Source organism: Aspergillus multicolor, assembly GCF_047715735.1.
Source record: "Aspergillus multicolor strain CBS 133.54 unplaced genomic scaffold BDW74scaffold_16, whole genome shotgun sequence".
NCBI classification, from domain to species: domain Eukaryota; kingdom Fungi; phylum Ascomycota; class Eurotiomycetes; order Eurotiales; family Aspergillaceae; genus Aspergillus; species Aspergillus multicolor.
The window spans coordinates 653,934-677,892 of record NW_027395967.1 but is presented as its reverse complement, the minus strand read 5'-3'; the positions used below and the strand labels follow the sequence as shown (position 1 = coordinate 677,892).

Sequence of the window (23,959 nt, the reverse complement as noted above, 5' to 3'; positions counted from 1 at the left end):
TCTTAATTATTATTTATTATTTTTAAAAAACTAAGCTATCCTACTTTTTAGTTTTTATTCAGTTTTTCATATAAGCTTTTTAACCTTAAGACTTGTACCTTTTACTCTTGCGCACAGAATATCCTTATATCCCACCAGTTCAAGACAGATTGGCAGGCTTTATCTAACAGGAGCTTACATATGTTATGATGGGCCTTACACCTGGAGGGATAAGCTAAGTTGCCTAAAGCATTAGGCCACTAAAGTGATTAGCCCCTAGAGCGCAGTGTAGGTTGGCCGCGTAGGTAGGCCAGCGGAGGGTCAGGAAGCTTGTAAGCATTATATAATTAATATTAACTATATTCTCAAAAATTAACATATTTTTCTATCTTTATAAAAGATGATTTTTCAAAATAGCCTTTATTAAAATAAATAAATAAGGTTAGAATTATTTAAAGCCTTAAAAATAATATATATTATTAACTGTCACGTGGGGATGTTCGCCATGCAGTGAAGTACACTACTTACCACCCTGCAGTATCTTTTTACGACCTTGATAAGTATACCTAGTTAGATGCGTTTGGGCATAACCATATGCAGCCATTTATTAGGTTATACCCTAGTCATCAGTTGCAATTATTTTCAAATTTGTGATCCCGCCAGTTTCTTTCAGCCTTGTACACAATCCGCATTGCACTTGCTAATTCAAGGCTGAATTCTACTCGATAGTGTGGAATACAGGCCTCGTCCCAACAAATTCAAACAGACATGTCTCCAGAATAGTCAAATCTTCCATGTCAGAATATAGTATTATGCAAACGAATACCAGATTTGGCGGATCTACCGGGGTACAAGTGTGGCAGAGTTAGAACTGATGTTGATCACTCCACGGACATACTCTGCTTCACAGACCTTGGATCGGCTCTCCAACTTGACAGGTAACTCGAAAGAGCTGCGATTCTCTTCACTCACAGGCTGGCACACCAATCCAACAGATGCCGACCATCCAACAGCGATGCCACTGATTTGGCAGACTGGAAGTGTGCGCGTTGGTGAGGTTATCAGGTTTGGTTAAACAACATACACATTCTCTCTAAACTATGTTAATACGTGTTGGTAGATATACCTTGCAATACAGGCCAACTGCCGATGAAATTCAGCCTTCCCCAGCTGCGCTGCATGTGAAGGTTAGAAATACATCGGCAATACCACTGCGAGCCGCATATTTACATGGCCCATACACCCTATATGCATCGTGTTATCCATATTCGTTTGACCCAAACATTGGAATCGACGCTACCGACGCCTCCGATGTTCCTCAGTTCGAGCCGTACCTCAAAGCGGGTGGAACATGGAATGCAGTGATCCCCGTGTCAGGATGTAAGCAGCAGGGAGATCCTGGATCTGGCGACAGTTCAACTCGACAGGAAACAACTTGGATAATCGAGATTATATCGCAAGTCATATTTTCGAGTACTGCGTCGGTAAACTTCGAGGTCGTCGTTGGTCGAAATGAGATGCCATTGGATCTTCCACCATCTAGTGCGCGGTCCTTACCACCTACGCCTGCACACCTGCGCGACCACTGGCCCTCGGGATCTAAAGGGGAACAACTACATGCTATTAAAGGTGTATACTCGGATTCCATAAGGTTGTTCATAGATGATACCTCTAGCCTTTGGAACACCCCGCATCTTCCGGGTTCATGTCACAGTCAGGGGTCCGGCAATGAAGACTCACTGATGCCAAATCCCGCGATGCACATGGCTGATTCTGGGTCTCGACAATCACTCACCATGGGGTTACGCGCTAAATCTCGAACAAGGATACACCTTGTCATATTAACTCATGGCCTACATAGCAATATTGGAGCGGATATGCTGTTTCTGAAAGAAAGCATTGATGCCGCCATCAAGAAACGCAAACCTTCTCGGAATTGCCAGAGATCGACCGATTCGACCCTTGAACCATCATCATCTGTCTCAGGGTAAGCGACTTTTAGTTCTCAAACCTCGGATTTCTTGTGTTTCGCCAATGTTCTGACGCATCTGCTGACGTTGCCGGTCATCTACTCCAGTTCTTGTGGCGCATGTGAACATGAACCCCCAGACGAGCGTGTTATCGTTCGGGGTTTCCATGGGAATGCGGCACGCACAGAACGTGGAATTCAATACCTAGGCAAGCGTCTTGCAAAATATGTGCTATTGATGACCTATCCCGACCAGCCTCATTTACCGCGCAAAAAGTCCAGGGCCAGAAACTATACCAATCTACTTGCCGTATGGAGAGCACTAGAGTCAAACAATTTTCACCCGCAATCATCTTCAGACGGGGATGACGAACATGCGCATATCGATGAGCATAATGCATACCAGATAACGAGTATAAGTTTCATTGGACACTCGCTCGGTGGTCTTGTGCAAACATACGCCATTGCATACATCCAAAAGCACTCCCCCGATTTCTTCGAAAAGATCAATCCTGTCAATTTTATTGCCTTGGCTTCGCCTTTCCTTGGGTTGAGCAACGAAAATCCCGTATATGTTCGGTTCGCTTTGGATTTTGGCCTTGTCGGCCGCACCGGACAAGATCTGGGACTTAGCTGGACAACACCAAGGGGTAGGAGCGGGTGGGAGGCCATCATTGGTGGGAAAGCAGAAACATCCAATGCCGAGAGATCTACACACGCACGGGCGAAGCCTTTGCTGAGGATTCTCCCATCTGGTCCAGCTCACGAGGCACTCTCTAAATTTGAGAACCGCACAATATACTCTAATCTGGTTAATGATGGGATCGTCCCGCTTCGGACCTCGTGCTTGCTTTTTCTTGATTGGAAAGGTATAAAGCGCGTTCAGAAAACGAGGCGAGAGAATGGAATTGTTGGCACAATGGCCGAATGGGGCTGGGCCGAATTGACCGGGGCGAATTCAAGATCCCAAAGAGTTTCCACTAGCCATATTAATGGCCGAGAAGCTTCAAGCACTTCTGCCACACGTGTTGTGGGACGAGCCTTGAATAACCGACGAGGCTTTTCGACACAATCTTCAACCTCCTCTGTATCCTCTTCTGCTGAGGGGAGGTCTGCGATTCAGGCGGAAATGCTGTATGGTTCTGATGGCAAGTACATGACCCCTCAAGCGAATGAATCTTTATTGCAGTCACCATCTAGTCCTATGAGTGGCTTGTTCTCGATTTTTAGATCAAAGGAGCCTGGTCACAAGCAGATTAAAGTTTTCAGACGCAGCCAAACAATTGCTTCTTCTATAGCGGAAGATCTGGCCCAGCAAGACGGCCCTTACTTTGGCTATACGTCCCATGATACTGGAATGGTCCCGCCCCCTAGAACAACTGTACTCGAATCCGCTGGTGACATCCTTATGCCCCCGCTCCCTGCAGTTGATTACATCGTTAATCCCGCAGTTCGGCCCCGAACCATTCTGCATGACCGGATCTATCACCCTGAGGATATTCCTCCTCCCGTTGTGAAGCGCCGGAATGCAGCGATGACCCAGCAGGGGGCCGTGGCAGTGGATCATGCCTTGGCCGAAGAGGCTGCAGATGACGCAGGGCTCAACGTGGAAGAGAAGATTGCCCGGGCTTATCACCGCGGTCTCTCGTGGCGAAAGGTCCTCGTCCGCTTGGAACCTGATGCTCATAATAACATAGTCGTTCGTCGAATGTTCACGAATGCTTATGGTTGGCCGGTTGTGCAGCACCTGGTTGATTCCCACTTTGGACTAAGCTCTTCAGATGACCTGGAAGACACTTGCAATGACAGCTCAGGAAGTCCAGCCCCGCCTGTTCGTGCCGCAGAGAATGGCCCGCATGATCAAACTCAGCTGCTACCGCTCACTTTGAATGACCCAATCATCTAAACCCGCTTCACAGCCTGGCTAATCTTATAGTTAGCACTAGTTTGCAGATATGATGGGGCGTTAATGTAGTAATAGTTGCAGATCCATGCATTCGTGTTGGTTTCTTTGGTGCCCAGCGCCGGCCACGAGATCTTGCCGCGCGGGTTCCAAGCTGCCTACTGCCACCTAACATTTGGTAGACCGAAGCATGTTGTTTAACTATTTGAGGTTGTCAGCAACAGTTTCAATTCCGAAATAGCAAGTAACCCCTCCCTGTAACCCGTACCATATATTCTAGGCTTACCTATTTCCAGAAGTATATGCAGGTTGTCCTGAATCGATCAGCTGGATTACCCCTTGAATATCTCAAAAGCTCAACGATGTTCTCTAAGCGCCTAATGAATTGGATGGCCGCTCATTTAACCCGAGTGCATAAAGAAACCTCCCGATTAAGCTACTTAAACCTTGCAGAGGAGGACGCCTTGTTTAAACTTATAGCGACCACCTTTCAATTCATGCAATAAGACCCCCTGCGTGGCACCACCACTATGTCAAGCAACTCTTTACCCCTTAAAAAGCGTGCATAAGATATTCACACGCCTATAAAGTAAGCTTAGAAAATACCTAGGAGGCCCGCTTACCAGTGCACCAAGGCGTTGCGGAGTGGTGAGAGCGACGCTGTAGCCAGCCAGCTGTGGTTGATTGCAGCCTTAAGAGACAGGCAGGAACATGGCCTAAAAAGGCTTAGATTTTTGGCACGTGAGGATAACTTAGCTTTAAGCAGATATAGATAAGATTGGTCAAGAGCAACTGACCAACAAAAACGCTGGATTTCTGCTTAACAGAATTCAAAGCCCAGTAACTAACTGACTTTAATAGTTGCTACGCTTCCGCAAATAAAGGCCCTGGTGTGGTGACCTTTAGGGATGACCTGGGGGATTTTAAGTGGTGGCCATGAAGTCCTTTAGGGAGCGACCTTTCCTCTAGTAAACTACCAGAGTGCTGTAAAGGCCGTTCGCTCCTTAGAGATCCCTAAGGTCGCTCCCTAAAGGACTTCAATGTTCCCCAAGATATTATCGATAAGGCACGACCTTATCGATAAGGTTAAACCCCACCGAGCGGTTAAGCAATTTTTCTGGTTTCACCACGCCCGCTGAGTACGGAGTATGTACCAATAGTCTCACTCGCAAGACAATATTGTTGCAGTGGTAGAAAACCAGAATGAAGACTGAGTTGGACGAGGTATGTAGTCGCTACACATACTTAAACCATCATGATCGTGTATTCTAACCCAGTTAAAGCTAGTTGAATTCCTCCACCATGGAAACACTCAAATAAGGCAAATTGGTATATTGATTCTTATAATCGGTTTCAACCCATGTTAATGGTTCATAGCTTGCGAAAACCTAGTCGGTTATTCGGCTTCGAAGCCGGAAATCTTCAAGTGTCACCAGCTTCTGCCTGTACAAGATCTGAAACTCCTCGTTCGAGACTACACAGTCAGTGAGCACGCCTCTATTGGGATCAAACCACTTAAATGCTATTTCTGTTCATACAAGGATCTGACCTCCGGATAGCCTATTGCGAGCAATGCGTTGACGATACTCGTCAATCTCTCTGGCGACCAGGAGGTCCTGGATAAGCTAGCCAGTGATGATGATTTTGTTGACACACTCCTTTTGAAAGTTACTGTAGGTTTCACCTTCATGGCCCTCAGAAGACCTTGGCATCTTCTTGACTGCCTCAAAGACGCTTATAGCATAGGAGCTGTACAGTCCACTAACCGCCCATTGGCAGAATCCCAAGGAGCGCAATGCAGATGGTATCTGTATGCTATTCGCGAACCTTGCGAAGTCCGAACATATCAAAAAGCTCTTCACGCTGAAACGCCGATCCGCTCAGCCTGTGTCTACTTCCGAATTTGCGATCGATCAATTGATGGATTGTTTTGTGAAGGGCGCCGATAGTGCACTCAATAAACATTCAACTTACGACTATTTATCCTATCTTTTTGCCGACCTGTCAAAGCTAGAAGAGGGACGTACATACTTTACGTCGAGGCAGGATTACGATGGAGTTGTGCCAGTTACAAAACTCACCGTGTTCACGGAGCATCCCAGTACGGTCCGAAGGAGGGGTGTCGCGTCGACCATCAAAAATGTTGCTTTCGAGATACCCTTCCACCCGACACTTTTCTCCGAAGACGAGGCAAATCTTCTCCCTTACATACTTTTGCCGATTATGGGACCAGAAGAGTATAGCGAGGAGGATACTGCAGATATGCTTCCGGACCTCCAGCTGCTGCCTCCAGACAAGCAGAGGGAAAGCGACAATGGCATCATCGTTACTCATCTTGAAACCCTCCTTTTGTTGACAACCACCCGGGAAGGACGTGATAGAATGAGAGCGGTTAGTGTTTATCCGGTGATACGAGAGTGCCATCTTCGCGTTGATGATGATGATGTTCGTGAAGCTTGTGATAGATTGGTCCAGGTCATAATGCGCGACGAAGAGGACGAGACCCCTGCATCGCGTGAGCAAAATGACGACCAAAAGGTAGTTGAATTGTTCTAGAGTACTGTGCTATTCTTAGTGATACGGTATATATACTTTGAAGTCAGGCTGTTGATTCACTCCCACGCAACAAGGAAGACAATGCTTTTATTATAGGGCAAGCCTTGAAGAGATTCAATCAAACTTCGTGACCTAGCAGTCAAAGGTCGCGGTTATCACTGTCATAAGCTTATGAGTGACCTGGCCTTCAGGGAGCCCGCTACCCATGTATTTTTATCCAATAGTGACAAAAAATAAGATCCCTTGAAAATGATCATTGGTCTTTGTTCCTGGAGTGGCAGTGGCAGAAGTAACTTTCTCCTGTAAGGATGACCACTGTAAGGTCACACCGGGCCTCATACTGGAGCTTATATAAGCCGATGTTGCTTACCTCCGCCGACCTACTTCTGGCATTCATTCACATTGTTTCTGCTTTCATTCAACCCAACTACCCTTGAAGATTAAAGCTAACTCTACCACAACTGGATTTTCCAGTTAATCCCGAGCTAATCCTTCGTTGAGTAATCAAACCCCACGTGTTCCCTCTATCCACTAAAATTGCTGCTCGCTCGCCGGTGTCATTCTCCCGCCGAGTAAACATCATGGCGAGCACACCTACAAATAAGCCCGTTTCACAAATGCCAACAGCGTCCTCCGGCGCACCGCCTATGCGCATCCGGCGACCTAGAGCAGCTGATCCGCTGGTACGCCCGAAAAGGAGGACCGCGGCGAAAGGCCCAGCTGAGGCGCTCAGATCAATTCCTACGAGACCGGCGCCACCTAACGCGCAAATTGACACACTCAACATACCCACAGCAAAAAGTGACTTTGCTGCTAATGGATTCAGCGGACCCCTACTCTCCGAAACTTATGTGGACTACCCTCTTGTAACCACAAAGCGAGCGATCAGGGAAAGTCTAAAGCATCATATCGCCAGGTTCGCTTCCAAAAGGGCAGTAGATCCTCGCGATGAGTCTCAGTTTACAAGGCCGGTCAGGCTTCAACGCCGGGACCCGCGGACACGTCTATATGAGCTCAGTATGGATAAAGGACAAGCTAGCCAAAGGCTTTCGTCCGAGACAAGCAACCAGATTGATGATATCGAACGAGAGGAGATGGAGGCCAGGAAAGTTGCGCGAGAGAAAGAGCGAGCAGACAATCTTGCTCAAATAGCCCCGTCCGTGGGATCAGCTCCTAAGCGAACGAACGTTCCGAAACAAAAAACACAACAGGTTTCTAAGACGGACATGACGCCAGAAGAGATTGCTCGGACCCGTATCAAATATGAAGAGGCTTTGCCTTGGCATCTAGAAGATTTTGATAACAAGAATACCTGGGTTGGCAATTACGAAGCAGCACTGTCTGAAACACACGCGGTTTTCATATTTGGAAGCACGGGAAAAATGACGATGATCCCAGTGGAGAAATGGTACAGGTTCAATGCCAAGAACCAATTCAAGACATTGACCATCGAAGAAGCGGAGAAGTTCATGGCCAAAAAGATTAAAGATCCCAGGTGGTTCATGGAGAAGCAGCAGGAACAAGCCCAACGACAGGAGCTAGAGAAATTCGCCAGGCAAAGGAAGGTCTATGCTGGGAAGCAGGGTACCCCGGCTGCCACGGGCCTAGAAGCGGATGATATGGATTTCGAAGAAGACCGCTTCGCCGATGACGAAGAGCATGACGATCTATTTGGGGAGAATGAGGATGCGAAGGCGGCAGAAAAGCGCATAAAACAGGATCAGCTCAAAGCCAACATTTTCGACTTGAAGAATGAGAAAGAATACGAGGAGGAAGAACTACGAGAAAAGAGGGAGAAGGAGGCTCGTCGAGTGCTTGGCAAAAAAGTTCGGAAAGCGCTCCAGAAGAGGGAGAAGAATTACGATTACAGTAGCGGCTCTGATGCTAATCCTTATACGGATGAGGAGGTATGTTGAGAATGGAAAACCAGCAAGATGTTAGAATCCTAACAGCCACCGTCATTTAGAGTTCCGATGAGACGGATGACGAGAAGTCTAAGGAGGAGGAGCGGAAGATTGAAGAAGAAAAGGGCAAAAAGGATTCCGCTACCTCTTCAAAAGGCAACACTACTCCTTCAGGTCGCCCAAAGCATACTGATCTATCGAAGAAAGTCGCAATCGGTATGTCGCGGAAGCGCCTGGGGTCTCCCAACGTATCGGACGCGAGTGGGACAGACACGTCTCGCAAAAAGGGCAAGAGCAAGCACTCACCCTCGCATAGTTCAATACAGTCGGGTTCTCGCCCTATGTCACCAGCTTCATCGTCTGCGCCGGTGCGTAACCTAGCCCGCCCAGGCGGATTGCCGACTGATTTAGCTCAGGTCAACAAGAAGCGCGTGCGGAATACCCTTCCTAGCAGAGGCTCCGCCAGTGACATTGATGGTGGTGCGGGGTCAGCAGGAGAAATGAGTGAGACCGGGAAAACCAAAAAATTGAAATTAAACCCCCCCTCAACGAACCTCCAGGGGATAGCACCACAGAGATCCAGAGCCGGCAGTCCAGCCTCACTGGCAGGTAAAAATTTCTCTGGAAGTCGCGCTAGCAGCCCGGACTCTACCAAGGGTATGTCACACGAAAACTCTACCACACACCGTAGAGAAGCGATTAATGATGTTCCTAGGATTCAACGCTACTGGCCAATCTCGTTTTTCGACTCCTGGACCTACTGCGCAAGGTTTCCCTAGCCCTGGTGAGATCCATGCTGCCATTCCTGCAAGCGGGATTCTGAGCACTGATCTACTCAAAATATTTCGACCACGTATCGGCGACTCGCGAGAGAACCATAGAAAATTCATTGCGATTGTCAAGGATGTTGGTGTCTATGGAAAAGAGGACCGTTTATTACGTCCGGGCCCGTGGAAAGAAACGTAACTTTGTTTGGTCCCGGACTCCGAGAGTCACGCACCCTGCCAACATTCTCTTTACACCAGATATCAAAATCGAAGTGCTATTTGATAACTATGCCCTCTAAAGTAAACCTGATGTACAGCTGGGTCGTTCTGCGTACGCATAGGTAGTTGCCTTCCGGTTTCATCGGGTACATAGCACGCAGAACGAGCGTGACCGAGGTAATATAGCCTCCCGCGAAAGCTGGCTGGGAACAAAATATTGCTAACGGAGGGTTTGTCAGGTGGAAACAGAATGCCTGCACGAGCTGACGGCATTACACAACTCTTATGGTTTGTATATATAATTCTGAGTATGAATGTTTTTCGGGAAATGAGCACGAGGCACGCACCATATGACAGAATAACTGCAAACAAACGACCCTTGGCGCTAAGACAAGCTATAGGACTAAATAAGGATTTCATAAACTAGTGCAAGCAACAGATTTCAAGACTAAGCGGCGGCTGCACCTCCGGTGCGCGAGCTTCCCTCACTGCCCTCTTCATACTTTTCCCAGTTAGCCAATATATGGGCGATCCTTGGAGAGTTTGTGAGACGGTACACATCCTCGAAGTATTCTTTAGTAATCTCGAAGGGTCGTGCCGTGACATTAGGAATGTACTTTCCAACCAGTTTGCTCGGGTCGATAGTGGTTTTGTTGATCTTCTTCAGCAAGAAAGATCGGAAAGGCTTCACGCCGGAACGAAGGAAGGTACTATGGAAGGGCACATCGATCCCCTTAAGCGGGATTGTAGCAAATCCACGTTCGAGGTTGATGGGCTTGGGTTTGGCTTCGGTTTGTTTGACACATTCCTGGATGATGTTGACAAGGTGAGCCTTGACATCATCCAGAGACATGCTCTGCATCAGAGCCGGAATGTCGATGGTTTGCGCTTTCAGATAGTTGAGTAAGTTGGTGAGACAGTCAAGTGCTCGGAGCTATGGAAAGATCAGCATGAGGACAAGGGTTACTAGAAGTTAAGAGGCTGAAATTCGACCTACATCGCCAGCGGCAACATATTGCATGTTTGCGACATTGTAGTTGACGATTTCCAAGAGCCAGCCGGTTTGCTCTGAGATGTTTCCAACGACATATTGAAGTGCCTGTTCGTTAAAAGTCTTGGAAATGCGACTCGGATTGACAGCACACATGGAATAGTTCGAGCGACCCTGTTCGTCACGTTCCACAGCGACTTGCATAGTCAGACCGCGATAGAAGACGACAGAGACCAGGCTTTCGATGGGCATGACATCAGCAAGAGCAGCCAGGGCAGAATACTCGCCCAAGGAATGGCCGGCGAAGCTGCTGTCTCTTTGAACAAGACCTTTTGAGCGCATGTCTTCGAAGCTTGCCTTCTCCATAAGGGTCAAGGCTGGTTGAGTAAACTGGGTAGCGGAAAGGAGCCCAGTGGGTGAGCGGTAGGTATATGAGGCTGTAGTTTCATCGATCTCTTTGAAGATTTTCTCCGACTTAATGGTTCCGTCGGCATTGACGGTCTCGAAGGTCATGGACATGTAGTTTTGACGAATGGCTTTGCCACGAGGTCCGCCGAAGTAGACCGTAAGTTCCTTCGGGTTGTTCTTGACAATGTCAATGATTGACAGGCCGTAGTTCTCAATGAAATGACGGTCTGCTCGATCCCAAACTTCCTTGGCAACAGGGCTGGTAGCATACAGCTCCATTCCCATTCCTTGTTCTTGGGAACCTTGACCGGTGAAGACATATGCTGTTACCGGCTGCTCAACTTCAGCTTCGCCTAAAAGAACCTTGTCCTCCGTTTCCTTGTTGCTGGCCTCGACCTTGATGATTTTGCGACCGGCAATCATACCAACGTGTTGCAGTCTGACGTTGATCAGATCATTGGGCAGGACCATGTCGACAAGGGATACATGGAAGCCACGGACACGGCCAATATTGTTTTCGGCCGCCCAAGTCTCCACCAGGCTGCGGACTGCGGCGCTCGTGTACATTCCATGAGTGATAGTACCGGGCAAGTTTGCGTAGCTAGAAAAGACCCGCGAGACGTGGATAGGGTTGTAATCACCAGACACGCGAGCGTAAGTCTCGTTGGATGCAGGAGCACGGAGGACCAAAGGCGTCTTCCCGCTGAGAGGGATAGGATTTTCAAAATAGACAGGCTGCTCAATGGAGGTTCCGTTTCGCTGGAGATAGTCGATAACCGGGTTACCATGGGATGTACCAGCCTCGTAGTCGACAGATGCGACTTGAATCACTTCTTTGGTAGGAAGTTCGAGGAGAACCTGACCCATGGTTTGGACCTGGCTGAACACGTTCTTGTTCTTAAACCGAATCAGACTCTGAAGACGGAACGTTAGGGTCTGTCCTAACAACTCAACGTCATCCATGTCAAGGCGGAACCATTCTTTGGATCGAAGAATGGCTACATCACGGCTAGACGCAAGGTGTACCTGCATCGGGACCTCATCCTTGCGCTGGAAGGTATTCTCAAAATCGGTATAAGCACCACGATAGAGGAACTGGCTAGTAACATGCATGATGGGTTCGCCTTCTCTCTTGATGGTACCGCAAACTTCGACAATCTTTCCAGAATCTTCGTTGATAATGGAATTGATCTGCGCTGTCGTGTCCAGAGTATCGCCGACCTTGAGCGGCTGGGCACCAGGAACCATCTTGAATCCATTAGACAGATGAACCAGCTTCAGCAAGTCACCGTCGATAGTGCGAGGGAAGATCGGCTTGGTAATAGCTTTCCACCCCGCAACGATAGCGAAATCCATAGGCGCAAAAACCTCTTTCCCAGGGCGTTCAACGAAGGCCTCACCGGTATTGCCCACCGCGTGGACAAAGTCGGCAACAGCTTGCGAAGTGATAGTTTCGCGGCCTCCACTAAACGTGGCTGTCGTTGGCGTATCAAATGGAACGTCCTTGTTTCCGAACCAGATGCGGTAATAGAATTCCTTGATGCGATCGTTACGGCTGTCCATGACTTCTCTGATGGGGGCATATCCTGTGTCCGGGTGGTAGGTAAACAAGAAGGTCAAGGGAACCACGCCGTTCTCGGCAGTTCTTCCTTCATACAAAGTAAGCGCAATTTGATCCTTTTCGTTCATCTTGATATCGACTGTTTTGACGAGTTTGCCAGACTGGTAAGGTTCGCGAACGCTGATGAGAGTTCTTGAGGGATCCTCGGGATTCACGATCTCAACATACATGCCAGAACTAGGTGCAATGATTCGCTTCATGGGATTTGTCTGGAAGCGATGGCCTTGCACAAAGACATCCGCCAAAAATAGAGCGTGTCTCCAAGAGTATGAACGCCCTGCAAGAAGTCGGCACCAGCGGTTCAGCTCAGGCAAATCCGAGGCAGAAGAGGACAGTCGGTAGCTAATCTTGTTTGCATCTTCCGAAATCGTAAGGCCGTCAGTTTCGATTTTCTCCTGCACATCGCTCAGTCGTCCTCCAAAATATTCAGTGATGGGAATGGTCTTCTCGTCGCCATTGTATACATCTCGGACGAGACTGTCAATGTGTCCCTGGTGAATGGAGTTCAAGATGTCTCCAATCGGCTCGTCGATGACGGTTGAGAATTTGGCGGCCATTGGACCTTGCAGGATACATGTTCTGCCGACATCCTGATCCACGACTGCTTCCAGATCCTCGCTCTGCCATAGGGAATCCTTCTTGAACCAGTACTCAAAGTTTTCATCCAACGAGGGGACAAAAGGCACGGGCTTCTGCCCACGGCGCTGGCAAAGTAGAAGGAAATGCTGGACGTCCTGAGCATTAATAAGTTGAGCTGCCGCTTCAGGATAAGCTGCGAGAATATTGTCGACAGCGGGATAAGGAACATTGAGCTCCGAATAATTTTGGAGGAGTGATGCTTGTCCTTCAGTAATGGTGAAGCGCTCTTCAACTCGACGGATGAAATCACCCGTCAGCTTCTTCAAGGAATCATCAATCCACCGACCCTCGTGCTTGACATACATCAAGTCAACCATGCGGTGAACAACTTCTGCGTACGTCATATCTTCGAGATCAACCGTCTCCCCAGCAGAATTGCGTCCGAACCACACCTTGTGGAAGTCATCGTTGAGTTTCTTGATAATATAATTCCTTTGCTTCTTCAACTCCGGCACACGTTTCGCCTTGTCCAGCTTGAAGATTTTCTGATCCATCTCGTGCCAGAACAGGACACCGCGAGTAGCCAATTTGTGGATGGGTTCTCCCATCTCTGAGAGAACAGTGACAACTCCGCCAGCCGCGCCTTTGTAAGTCTTCTCCCAATCCTGGTCGTCGAGGCCAGGGGCATCCACAATAGCCTGCTTGGCATTCTTAGAAGTGTGCGCTTCTTTGGCAGTCATCATGCGACTACCGAACAAACATCCATCGAACGGCATCGGAGGGTAACCAAACCCAGATGACCAGTTTCCAGAAAGGTAGGGATACGTGTCTTCGGAACCACCGAATCCACTACCGGCGACAAGAATGATGTTCTCATGGCGCCTTATGCGGCTATACATCTGCAAAATGGGCTGATGGAAGTCTTCAAAAGAGTGGTGTCCACCTCCACGACCACCAGTCCACTGTAGAATGACAGGAAATTTGGGGTTTGCCTTGGCGATATTGATGACCTGCTGAATAGCGTCCACAGAGCCAGGCTTGAAGGCAATGTGTTTGATACCAAGAGTTTCGATATACTCGTTGGCAACCTCGATAGACGGAACTCCAGCACCAATGGTAAGGCCTTCGATCGGGACACCATCTGCTCTAAGCTTGCCAATAAGGGGAATTTGCCAGCCCATAGCGCGCGGATTGACGTAGATCAGGTTAACAGTGATACCCCGACCCGGAGGAATTGCCCTTTCGATCTTGCTGATTGCCTCTGTCATAGTCTTGGCGTTGTAGTAACCTCCACCAGCGAGTTCGATGTGATAACCTGCATTCATTGTTGCAGAAACAAAGTCCCATGGAACGGTAGTTGGCGTCATTCCAGCGACCATGATGGGTGGGATACCCAACAGCCGGCTCATTTTGGTGTCGACGAAGGTTTGACCAATAGCATTCTTCGTCAGACGTGGTCCATACTCCTTGACCCAGTCGATGGCATATTTGACCGAATGTTCGTCACGGTCGAAAAGTTCCGGCTTGTACCCAACCTCCGCGTTGGTGCCATCCATGGCTCCTGCGAGTATAACGCGGACGCCCGTGCCGTCCTTGTTACGGTTGGTAAGGACTCCAAGACCCGATATACCCCCGGGACCAAAATCGATGATATGGGTGGCATTTGGAAAACCTGTGGTATGTTCCCAGTTCACAGGGTCATGAGTGATCATTCGAACCAGCGCAGGAACGACATTCGCATCGACGATCTCTCTCAGATCCTGGCCGGTCTTGGTGCCATAGACTGGAATGGTAAGGGATTTCGGCGAGATCTCCAGATCCTCGAGATCATCCATAATACGGTCAAACGCCGAGTAGAGGTATTGACTATGGAAAGGAGCCGTGATCGGAAGGAACCGGTTGACGAAGCGGACCTTGCGTTGAGTAAACGGCACGCGGTTTTGGTCCAGGCCAGTGGGGGCTTTGACTTTGCGCAGACGAAGATTGAGACCGTAAAGCGAAAGAGGCGGGCCAGTAACAACAAAGTTACGAGCGCTGTTGACCAGAGAAATTGAGATGTGGCGATCTTCCGGCAGATGCTGGTTGGTCATATCGATGTGCTCTTGAACGGCGGCGCGTGGAAGGTCACGAATTGATAACATAGGAGTTGGCGTCCCTTCCCCATTCTCAATCGAGTCTTGTAATACGGATGGAGCAATGGATGTGCGAGGGTACGCTTGCTGGCTACGTAAACCAATCCAGAAAAGCATTGTCAGGGCGTTCGCAGCCGCTTTGTCGAAGCTCTCCCAGGTGGTAGCTGAGGCAATCGCAGCGGCAGTAACAATGCCCTGGGAGTGGCCTGTCGTCCCACTAAATCGCTCGAGAATCTCGCCTGGTTCTTTTCCAAGCACCTTGCAAGTAACAGCAAAATGCGCCAACTGGACTAGACCAATTAACGGTAGACTGACCGGAGCCGACACAAGGTAATCAACATCCGGCTGAGTGTCAGGCTCTCGGAGCCATTGCATGACATTGAGACCCTTTGGGTAAAGTTTGCTGGCGTCTGGCTCGCGAGAAAGGGACTGCAGCAACTCCGCCGAGGAGGATACAAGCTCATCTACAAATGGCGTGTAGGTATTGTAGACTTCTCTCAGCTCGTCAAAGTACTCTTCAATGTTTCCCTGTCCTCCGAAAACCGAATAAATGCTGGCCTTCTCATCTGAAGCGGCCCGGAAGAGTGCAGAGTCGTAGGGCTTGGTTGGCCTGCCAGCAGCTGCTCGTCCAGCATAGTAAGCCTCAACAACTAGGACTTTTTTGGCTGTGATTCCAGGTAACGTGGCTGCCACCGCATGAACATCGTTTCCGCGCATGAACGCTCGCTCGAATTCGTTGAGAACCAACTTGAGAACGTCCTGATTGGTCCCGTGTGCATCGTCTTCACCCTCTTCAACTTCGTGAGCAACATGGCCAATATACCGAGCAACAAGCTCTGCTACCGAAGATGGTTCGTCGTCCTGCGCAAGCTCGTCTGTAGGCTCGGGCAGAGAGCCTGTGAAGGTGCCTTTCAGCTGCGAGGCATGGAAGTGGAGCGACGTTGGCACAAGGAAGGAGAATTCGAGGGATCCATGAGTTAGAATGAGGGGCCTCAATGACTGCGATGAACGAGGTGTGTTGATGCCGGTCTGAGGACCCGTTGCCGTTCCGTACATCTTGTGTGGAAATGTTTTAAATGCTGCAAATTTCTCTTTCGTCCTGGCAATCCTGATTCAAGCGGCACGGGTAGGCTCGATATATCTATTACGGATCAGCAAAAGAGACCTCAATCCGAATGAACGCAGAGCAATGTCCGCGAGGATACACGGGCGTATGAAAACTATACCTATTATTAAGAGTAACTATTCAGACTGGATATGTTGTTGACTTGAGGCAGCTCGAAATTATGCCCGTAAAAATTGGAGAGAATTGAACGAAAATACAGTGAAAGGAAGGTCTATAAAGAAGAACAAAATGGGGGCGCCGAAAAGTAGAAGAAGGCCCTAGAGACTGGTATCGTCGAGGCTTCCTGGCAGAGGAAAAAATAATATCGGTCGGCCGAACGAGATGTGCCGAGAAGCTGCAAGTGCCTGGCCGTCCATATAAAGTTTTGTAATGTTGAACCAGTCAGACGGAGCAGAAATTCCATGGGTTCGGACTGGTTGAACAAGAAATCTCTTAATTGGGTATGGTGGATCGTGGATCTGCCCCAAAGGCTTAAAAACGGTTGGGCTGGACCACCTGTCGGTAATATCGTGACAATACCCCTACTATAGTATGCTTGCGCGGTTAACTCCTGATGATGGTGCATGGTAGTCTACCACAGCTGGTGCTGCGCATCGATTGTGTGTGTGTGTGTGTATTGACAGACAGAAAAAAGAGGGCACCGGAGGTAAGCGCAGAAAGGCTGGCTAGCAGTAGCAAGGCTGGCAGCTGGAGTTGGCCAAAGTAAAGTCTATCCTTACTCCGTCGATCGAAGGCCCCAGACGCTGATTGCTCCGGATATCTGGAGTCACCTGGAGTCACCTGGAAAAGGATAAGATTAGTGGATTTGGCTTCCACTTGACCGGGCGCCTTTTGCGCAGTGCGCTCAAGGGATGGCGGCTCTCGGTTGATACAAAGTATTCAGATTACAGACTGGAGTCTATTGGAGTTACAGCTAAGGACAAAACTAAGGAAAAAAAATTACCACCTCAACCACCCACCGAGTCAAGGCCTGCCCAAGGTGTCAATTAGAATGGGTTTTCTCGGACCCGAGCCAGTGCAATAATAACGAGAAGACGCTCTCGCCCCAACACTCACCAAAAAAGCTTCCCAGAGAGTCGTTATCGCAACATCCTCTTGCATCTCGATCCCCTCTCTGGAGCTCTTTATTGTTCTCGCTCCGTGGGTGAGATTGTTTTACACCTCTTCTTTTCAATCCAATCACTATTAACCTTTTTCTATTCAATTTTTACACTATACCATCAATAATCTCTTGCATTCTCCGGGACTGGTCTATTTTACATTCTCCGTCTTGCGGCCCTCTCACAATTGGCCCCGTTTTCATGTTGTGAGTGTTGAGGAATCTATATAAGTGTACTGTGAGCACGCTCTGTCTTTGCTCCAAATTATTTCGGCGCCGCAGTAATGTGAATTTGCGCGTCAAATTGAGTTGGGCCTGATACTAACCTCGTGTCTGATCAAGATCGACTGCCCGCATTATCTCTAATCAAACACCCCCGCCGAAATAAAATCGTGATTCCACAGCGAAATGCGTCCCGAAATTGAACAAGAACTGGCCCACACCTTACTGGTAGAGCTTCTGGCCTACCAATTCGCGTCTCCAGTAAGGTGGATTGAGACACAAGATGTTGTACTTGCGGAGAAGCGGACAGAACGTATCGTGGAAATCGGTCCAGCAGACACTCTGGGTGGAATGGCAAGAAGGACCCTTGCCTCCAAATATGAAGCTTATGATGCCGCCACATCCGTGCAGCGTCAAATACTTTGCTACAACAAGGATGCAAAGGAGATCTATTACGACGTTGATCCCGTGGAAGATGAGCCTGAGTCCACCCCCGAGGCCGCGGCTGCTCCGGCGGCGTCTGCCCCCTCGGCCGCTGTGGCTGCGGTCCCTGCCCCTGCGGCTTCCGCATCGAGTGCTGGCCCAGCTGCGCCAGTTGAAGATGCGCCGGTGACAGCTTTGGATGTAGTAAGGACACTGGTCGCCCAGAAGCTGAAAAAGGCTCTGTCAGATGTGCCCTTGAACAAAGCCATCAAAGATCTTGTTGGAGGTAAGTGACTTGGTGTTTGCTTAGGGTTACACTGACAGGCAATGCTTCACAGGCAAATCTACGCTGCAAAATGAAATCCTCGGTGACCTGGGCAAAGAGTTTGGTTCCACGCCCGAAAAGCCGGAAGACACTCCTTTAGACGAGTTAGGTGCCTCTATGCAAGCCACATTCAACGGGCAATTGGGCAAGCAATCTTCCTCGCTCATTGCGCGACTCGTATCCTCTAAAATGCCCGGAGGTTTTAATATCACAGCCGTCCGCAAATACCTTGAGACAAGATGGGGCTTAGGATCCGGCCGCCAGGACGGCGTGCTCCTCCTCGCCCTTACCATGGAGCCCGCTTCTCGTATCGGTTCGGAGCCCGACGCCAAAGCCTTCCTAGACGATGTCGCGAATAAATACGCTGCCAACTCGGGCATCAGCCTTTCTGCCCCCACAGCTTCTGGTGACGGCGGTGCAGGTGGTGGTGGAATGCTCATGGACCCGGCTGCTATTGATGCTCTGACAAAGGACCAACGCGCTCTGTTCAAACAACAACTCGAAATCATCGCCCGGTACCTGAAGATGGATCTTCGAGATGGTCAAAAGGCCTTTGTCGCCTCACAGGAAACTCAAAAAACTTTGCAGGCGCAGCTTGACCTATGGCAAGCAGAACACGGTGATTTCTATGCCTCGGGCATTGAACCGGCCTTTGATTACCTGAAAGCTCGTGTTTACGACTCTTCGTGGAACTGGGCGCGCCAAGACGCTTTGAGCATGTATTACGACATCATTTTTGGAAGACTCAAGGCTGTAGATCGCGAAATCGTCAGTCAGTGTATTCGCATCATGAACCGCTCGAACCCGCTTCTTCTCGAGTTCATGCAATACCACATCGACAACTGCCCGACCGAGCGCGGTGAGACTTACCAGCTCGCCAAGGAACTCGGTGAGCAGCTTATCGAAAACTGCAAGGAAGTTCTAGGAGTGTCTCCCGTTTATAAAGATGTCGCTGTTCCAACTGGACCCCAGACCACGATTGATGCCCGTGGAAACATTGAGTATCAAGAGGTCCCACGTGCCAGTGCACGCAAATTAGAGCACTACGTCAAACAAATGGCGGAAGGTGGTCCGATCTCAGAATATAGCAACCGGGCTAAGGTCCAGAACGATCTAAGAAGCGTCTACAAATTGATTCGCCGACAACACCGGTTGTCCAAATCTTCGCAGTTGCAGTTCAACACCCTTTACAAAGAGGTCGTCCGGGCTTTGAGTATGAACGAAAACCAGATCATGCCGCAAGAAAACGGTAACGCCAAGAAGCCTGGCCGAACTGGCTCTGTGCGCAACGGAAGCCCTCGCGCTGGAAAAGTGGAGACGATACCCTTCTTGCATCTCAAGAAGAAGAACGAGCACGGCTGGGATTACAGCAAGAAGCTTACTGGTACCTATCTAGATGTACTAGAGTCTGCTGCACGGTCCGGTTTGACTTTCCACGGCAAGAATGTTTTGATGACTGGTGCTGGTGCCGGCTCTATTGGAGCGGAAGTTCTTCAAGGGTTGATCAGTGGTGGCGCGAAGGTCATTGTCACAACTAGTCGGTACTCGCGGGAAGTAACCGAATACTACCAAGCGATGTATGCCAGATATGGTGCACGCGGCTCGCAGCTCGTCGTGGTGCCTTTCAACCAAGGCAGCAAGCAAGACGTAGAGGCCCTGGTTGACTACATCTACGACACGAAGAAGGGTTTGGGCTGGGACCTCGACTTCATTGTTCCGTTTGCTGCGATTCCAGAGAACGGCCGTGAGATCGATTCCATTGACTCGAAGTCGGAGCTCGCTCATCGCATAATGCTGACGAACCTTCTCAGGCTTCTGGGTAGTGTGAAGACTCAGAAACAGGCCAATGGATTCGAGACGCGCCCGGCTCAGGTCATTCTTCCGCTCTCTCCCAACCATGGTACCTTCGGCAACGATGGTCTGTATTCCGAATCAAAGCTCGCACTCGAAACACTCTTCAACCGCTGGTACTCTGAGAATTGGAGCAATTACCTGACCATCTGTGGTGCTGTCATTGGATGGACTCGCGGTACGGGCTTGATGAGCGGTAACAACATGGTTGCGGAGGGCGTTGAGAAACTTGGTGTTCGTACGTTCTCGCAGCAGGAGATGGCTTTCAACCTGCTCGGCCTCATGGCTCCCGCAATTGTGAACCTTTGCCAACTTGACCCTGTCTGGGCAGACCTCAATGGTGGGTTGCAGTTCATTCCTGACTTGAAAGACCTTATGACCCGGCTCCGGACGGAAATCATGGAGACGAGCGACGTCCGCAGGGCTGTCATCAAGGAAACTGCCATTGAGAACAAGGTCGTGAATGGGGAGGACAGCGAAGTTCTCTACAAGAAGGTCATTGCAGAGCCCCGCGCGAACATCAAATTCGAATTCCCCAATTTGCCAAGGTGGGACGAGGATATCAAGATTCATAACGAGACTCTTAAAGGAATGGTCAATCTGGACAAAGTTGTTGTGGTTACTGGTTTTTCAGAAGTCGGACCATGGGGTAACTCCCGCACCCGCTGGGAAATGGAGGCCAATGGCAAATTTTCCCTCGAGGGCTGCGTGGAAATGGCTTGGATCATGGGTCTCATCAAACACCACAATGGACCTATCAAGGGCAAGGCTTACTCCGGCTGGGTCGATGCAAAGACTAGTGAGCCTGTGGATGACAAGGATGTCAAAGCCAAGTACGAGAAATACATCCTTGACCATTCTGGTATTCGTCTTATCGAGCCCGAGCTGTTCAAGGGATATGATCCCAAGAAGAAGCAAATGCTCCAAGAAATTGTCATTGAGGAGAACCTCGAGCCGTTTGAGGCTTCAAAGGAAACCGCCGAGGAATTCAAGCGGGAGCATGGCGACAAGGTGGAAATATTCGAGCTGCCTGAGTCTGGCGAGTATACTGTCCGTCTGAAGAAGGGTGCCACTCTTCTCATTCCCAAGGCTCTTCAGTTCGACCGGTTAGTTGCTGGTCAGATCCCCACGGGCTGGGATGCAAAGAGATACGGTATCCCCGACGACATCATTGAACAAGTTGATCCGGTGACACTTTTCGTTCTTGTCTGCACTGCTGAAACCATGCTCTCTTCCGGTGTTACCGATCCATATGAATTTTACAAGTACGTCCACCTCTCCGAGGTCGGAAACTGTATTGGTTCCGGTATTGGAGGTACGCATGCTCTACGCGGCATGTACAAGGATCGGTATCTCGACAAACCTTTGCAGAAGGACATTTTGCAGGAGTCTTTTATCAACACGATGAGTGCTTGGGTGAACATGTTACTCCTCTCCTCTACAGGCCCCATCAAAACACCTGTTGGTGCTTGTGCAACTGCTGTGGAGTCAGTCGACATTGGATACGAGACGATTGTGGAAGGCAAGGCGCGAGTTTGCTTCGTTGGTGGATTTGACGATTTCCAGGAAGAGGGTTCTTATGAATTCGCCAACATGAAGGCTACCAGCAATGCTGAAGATGAGTTCGCACACGGTCGTACCCCCCAGGAGATGTCAAGACCCACAACCACCACACGTGCAGGCTTTATGGAATCTCAAGGTTGTGGTATGCAACTTATCATGAGTGCCCAGCTTGCTCTTGACATGGGTGTACCCATATACGGAATCATCGCCTTGACGACGACTGCCACTGACAAGATTGGTCGTTCTGTGCCCGCACCCGGTCAAGGTGTCCTAACCACCGCGCGCGAGAACCCCGGCAAGTTCCCGTCACCTTTACTCGACATCAAGTACCGCCGCAGACAGCTCGAAATGCGCAAGAAGCAGATCAGAGAATGGCAGGAATCAGAATTGTTATACCTTCAGGAGGAGGCCGATGCGATGAAAGCCCAGAGTCCCTCGGAATTTGATGCGACCGAATACATGCAAGAACGAGCTCACCATATCAACCGTGAGGCCACCCGCCAGGAGAAGGATGCGCAATTCAGCCTTGGCAACAACTTCTGGAAACAAGACTCGCGTATTGCTCCCTTGCGTGGCGCTTTGGCCACATGGGGTCTTACTGTGGATGACATCGGCGTTGCCTCGTTCCATGGCACCTCTACCGTCGCGAACGACAAGAACGAATCGGATGTTATCTGTCAACAGATGAAGCATCTCGGTCGAAAGAAAGGCAACGCCCTTCTCGGTATCTTCCAAAAGTACCTCACCGGACATCCAAAGGGTGCTGCTGGTGCTTGGATGTTCAACGGGTGTCTGCAGGTCTTGGACAGCGGCTTGGTTCCGGGCAACCGAAATGCTGACAACGTTGACAAGGTGATGGAGAAGTTCGACTACATTGTTTACCCCAGTCGCAGCATCCAGACGGACGGCATCAAGGCTTTCTCGGTCACTTCGTTCGGTTTCGGTCAAAAGGGTGCTCAGGTCATTGGTATTCATCCTAAGTACCTGTATGCAACCCTCGACCGTGCACAATTTGAAGTCTACAAAGCCAAGGTCGAGACAAGACAAAAGAAGGCCTACCGCTTCTTCCACAACGGCCTGGTTAACAACAGTATTTTCGTCGCCAAGGATAAAGCGCCATACGAAGACAATCTCCAGAGCAAAGTGTTCCTCAATCCCGATTATCGTGTGACAGCAGACAAGAAGACTTCCGAGCTCAAGTACTCAGCCAAGCCCCCTGTCGCCACCGATGAAGGAGCCGAAAGTACCAAGACTGTGGTCGAATCACTTGCCAAGGCTCACGCCGCCGAAAACTCCAAGGTCGGCGTCGACGTCGAAACCATTGACAGTATCAACATTTCAAATGAAACATTCATTGAAAGAAACTTCACATCCAACGAGCGACAATATTGCCAGGATGCCCCATCCCCTCAGTCGTCTTTCGCAGGAAGGTGGAGCGCGAAGGAAGCTGTCTTCAAATCCTTGGGTGTCTGCAGTAAAGGTGCCGGGGCTCCCCTGAAAGACATTGAAATCGAGAATGATTCTAATGGAGCGCCCACTGTCAAGGTATGACCCAACATATTGTTTTGGAGAGTAAAAGCTAACCGATGCATAGCTTCATGGTGCCGCAGCTGAAGCTGCCAAAGAAGCCGGCGTGAAGCAGATTAGTGTCAGCATCAGCCACAATGACGCGCAGGCCGTTGCCGTTGCCATCTCCCAGTTCTAATGCGTTTGATGAATCGTACGATTCTTTTGACCTTCATTACAACATATAGATGTTATCTCTAGTACCTAATGCACTTTCTGTGGCTCGGTTTTAAACGAACATGCGGTTTCTCGTTGTCTTTATAGATCTGCAAATACTACTTCTGACCTGCATTCAAGAGAAATGTAGCCTGAGATACTCTGTACTACGAGCATTCCTAGGAGACTATCTTTTGATCAATTCGAAACTTTCTCGTGTTGCTCTGAGGACAATAATTAAACCTGGAAAAAACTTATTGTTCTAGACAAGTCGAATTACTGAGATAATGATACGGTTTTTATTCATTGTTTCAAGGAGAATGATTCAATGATCGCTGCCTGCGGAGACCTACTTACTACTTGTACAGAGCCAATGATATCAACTCTCATTCTAATTGGAGGTCGAAGGCGAGCTCCGTCAAAACTGCCAAGCATGGAGCCCTCCGTATCTCATAAAATATTATCTCGTCTGTATCCCAGGTTAACGCGTTGACGGAGAAAAAGCGGACCGATCGTTGGGTCACGTGAGAATCTATGGCAACTTGGTTAGCGATTCTTGCTTCTTTCTTAGCTAGTTTCTATCATCGTTGAGTTGAAGCC

At 49.3% G+C, this 23,959-nt stretch overlaps 5 protein-coding genes across 5 annotated transcripts; 4 read left to right on the top strand and 1 right to left on the bottom strand.

Annotated features, from left to right (window-relative positions):
* The first annotated feature begins 544 nt into the window (after window positions 1–544).
* BDW74DRAFT_155373 (lipase ROG1 family protein) lies at window positions 545–4,587 on the top strand. Its single transcript, XM_073724816.1, has 4 exons — window positions 545–1,044; window positions 1,100–1,966; window positions 2,057–4,091; window positions 4,148–4,587. The coding sequence occupies exons 1-3, from the start codon at window positions 854–856 to the stop codon at window positions 3,852–3,854; spliced, it is 2,856 nt and encodes a 951-aa protein (XP_073582974.1). The 5' UTR covers window positions 545–853; the 3' UTR covers window positions 3,855–4,091; window positions 4,148–4,587.
* Window positions 4,588–4,827: 240 nt separating this feature from the next.
* On the top strand, window positions 4,828–6,668 carry BDW74DRAFT_155368 (protein HGH1). The gene is made up of 5 exons (XM_073724815.1): window positions 4,828–5,075; window positions 5,135–5,180; window positions 5,229–5,332; window positions 5,411–5,524; window positions 5,631–6,668. The coding sequence occupies exons 1-5, from the start codon at window positions 5,055–5,057 to the stop codon at window positions 6,405–6,407; spliced, it is 1,062 nt and encodes a 353-aa protein (XP_073582973.1). The 5' UTR covers window positions 4,828–5,054; the 3' UTR covers window positions 6,408–6,668.
* Window positions 6,669–6,852: 184 nt separating this feature from the next.
* BDW74DRAFT_33629 (transcription factor IIF subunit TFG1) lies at window positions 6,853–9,549 on the top strand. Its single transcript, XM_073732549.1, has 4 exons — window positions 6,853–8,314; window positions 8,374–8,679; window positions 8,728–8,968; window positions 9,027–9,549. Exons 1-4 carry the CDS (start codon window positions 6,989–6,991, stop codon window positions 9,275–9,277), a joined length of 2,124 nt encoding a protein of 707 aa, XP_073582972.1. The 5' UTR covers window positions 6,853–6,988; the 3' UTR covers window positions 9,278–9,549.
* A 688-nt stretch (window positions 9,550–10,237) lies between these two features.
* On the bottom strand, window positions 10,238–16,267 carry BDW74DRAFT_33618 (tetrafunctional fatty acid synthase subunit FAS1). The gene is made up of 2 exons (XM_073732548.1): window positions 16,255–16,267; window positions 10,238–16,169 (listed from the first exon to the last, which is right to left on the bottom strand). Exon 2 carries the CDS (start codon window positions 16,082–16,084, stop codon window positions 10,271–10,273), a length of 5,814 nt encoding a protein of 1,937 aa, XP_073582971.1. The 5' UTR covers window positions 16,085–16,169; window positions 16,255–16,267; the 3' UTR covers window positions 10,238–10,270.
* An 833-nt stretch (window positions 16,268–17,100) lies between these two features.
* Window positions 17,101–23,932, top strand: BDW74DRAFT_155359 (trifunctional fatty acid synthase subunit FAS2). The gene is made up of 4 exons (XM_073724814.1): window positions 17,101–17,491; window positions 17,596–18,184; window positions 18,237–23,182; window positions 23,232–23,932. Exons 2-4 carry the CDS (start codon window positions 17,662–17,664, stop codon window positions 23,340–23,342), a joined length of 5,580 nt encoding a protein of 1,859 aa, XP_073582970.1. The 5' UTR covers window positions 17,101–17,491; window positions 17,596–17,661; the 3' UTR covers window positions 23,343–23,932.
* The last annotated feature ends 27 nt before the right edge of the window (window positions 23,933–23,959 follow it).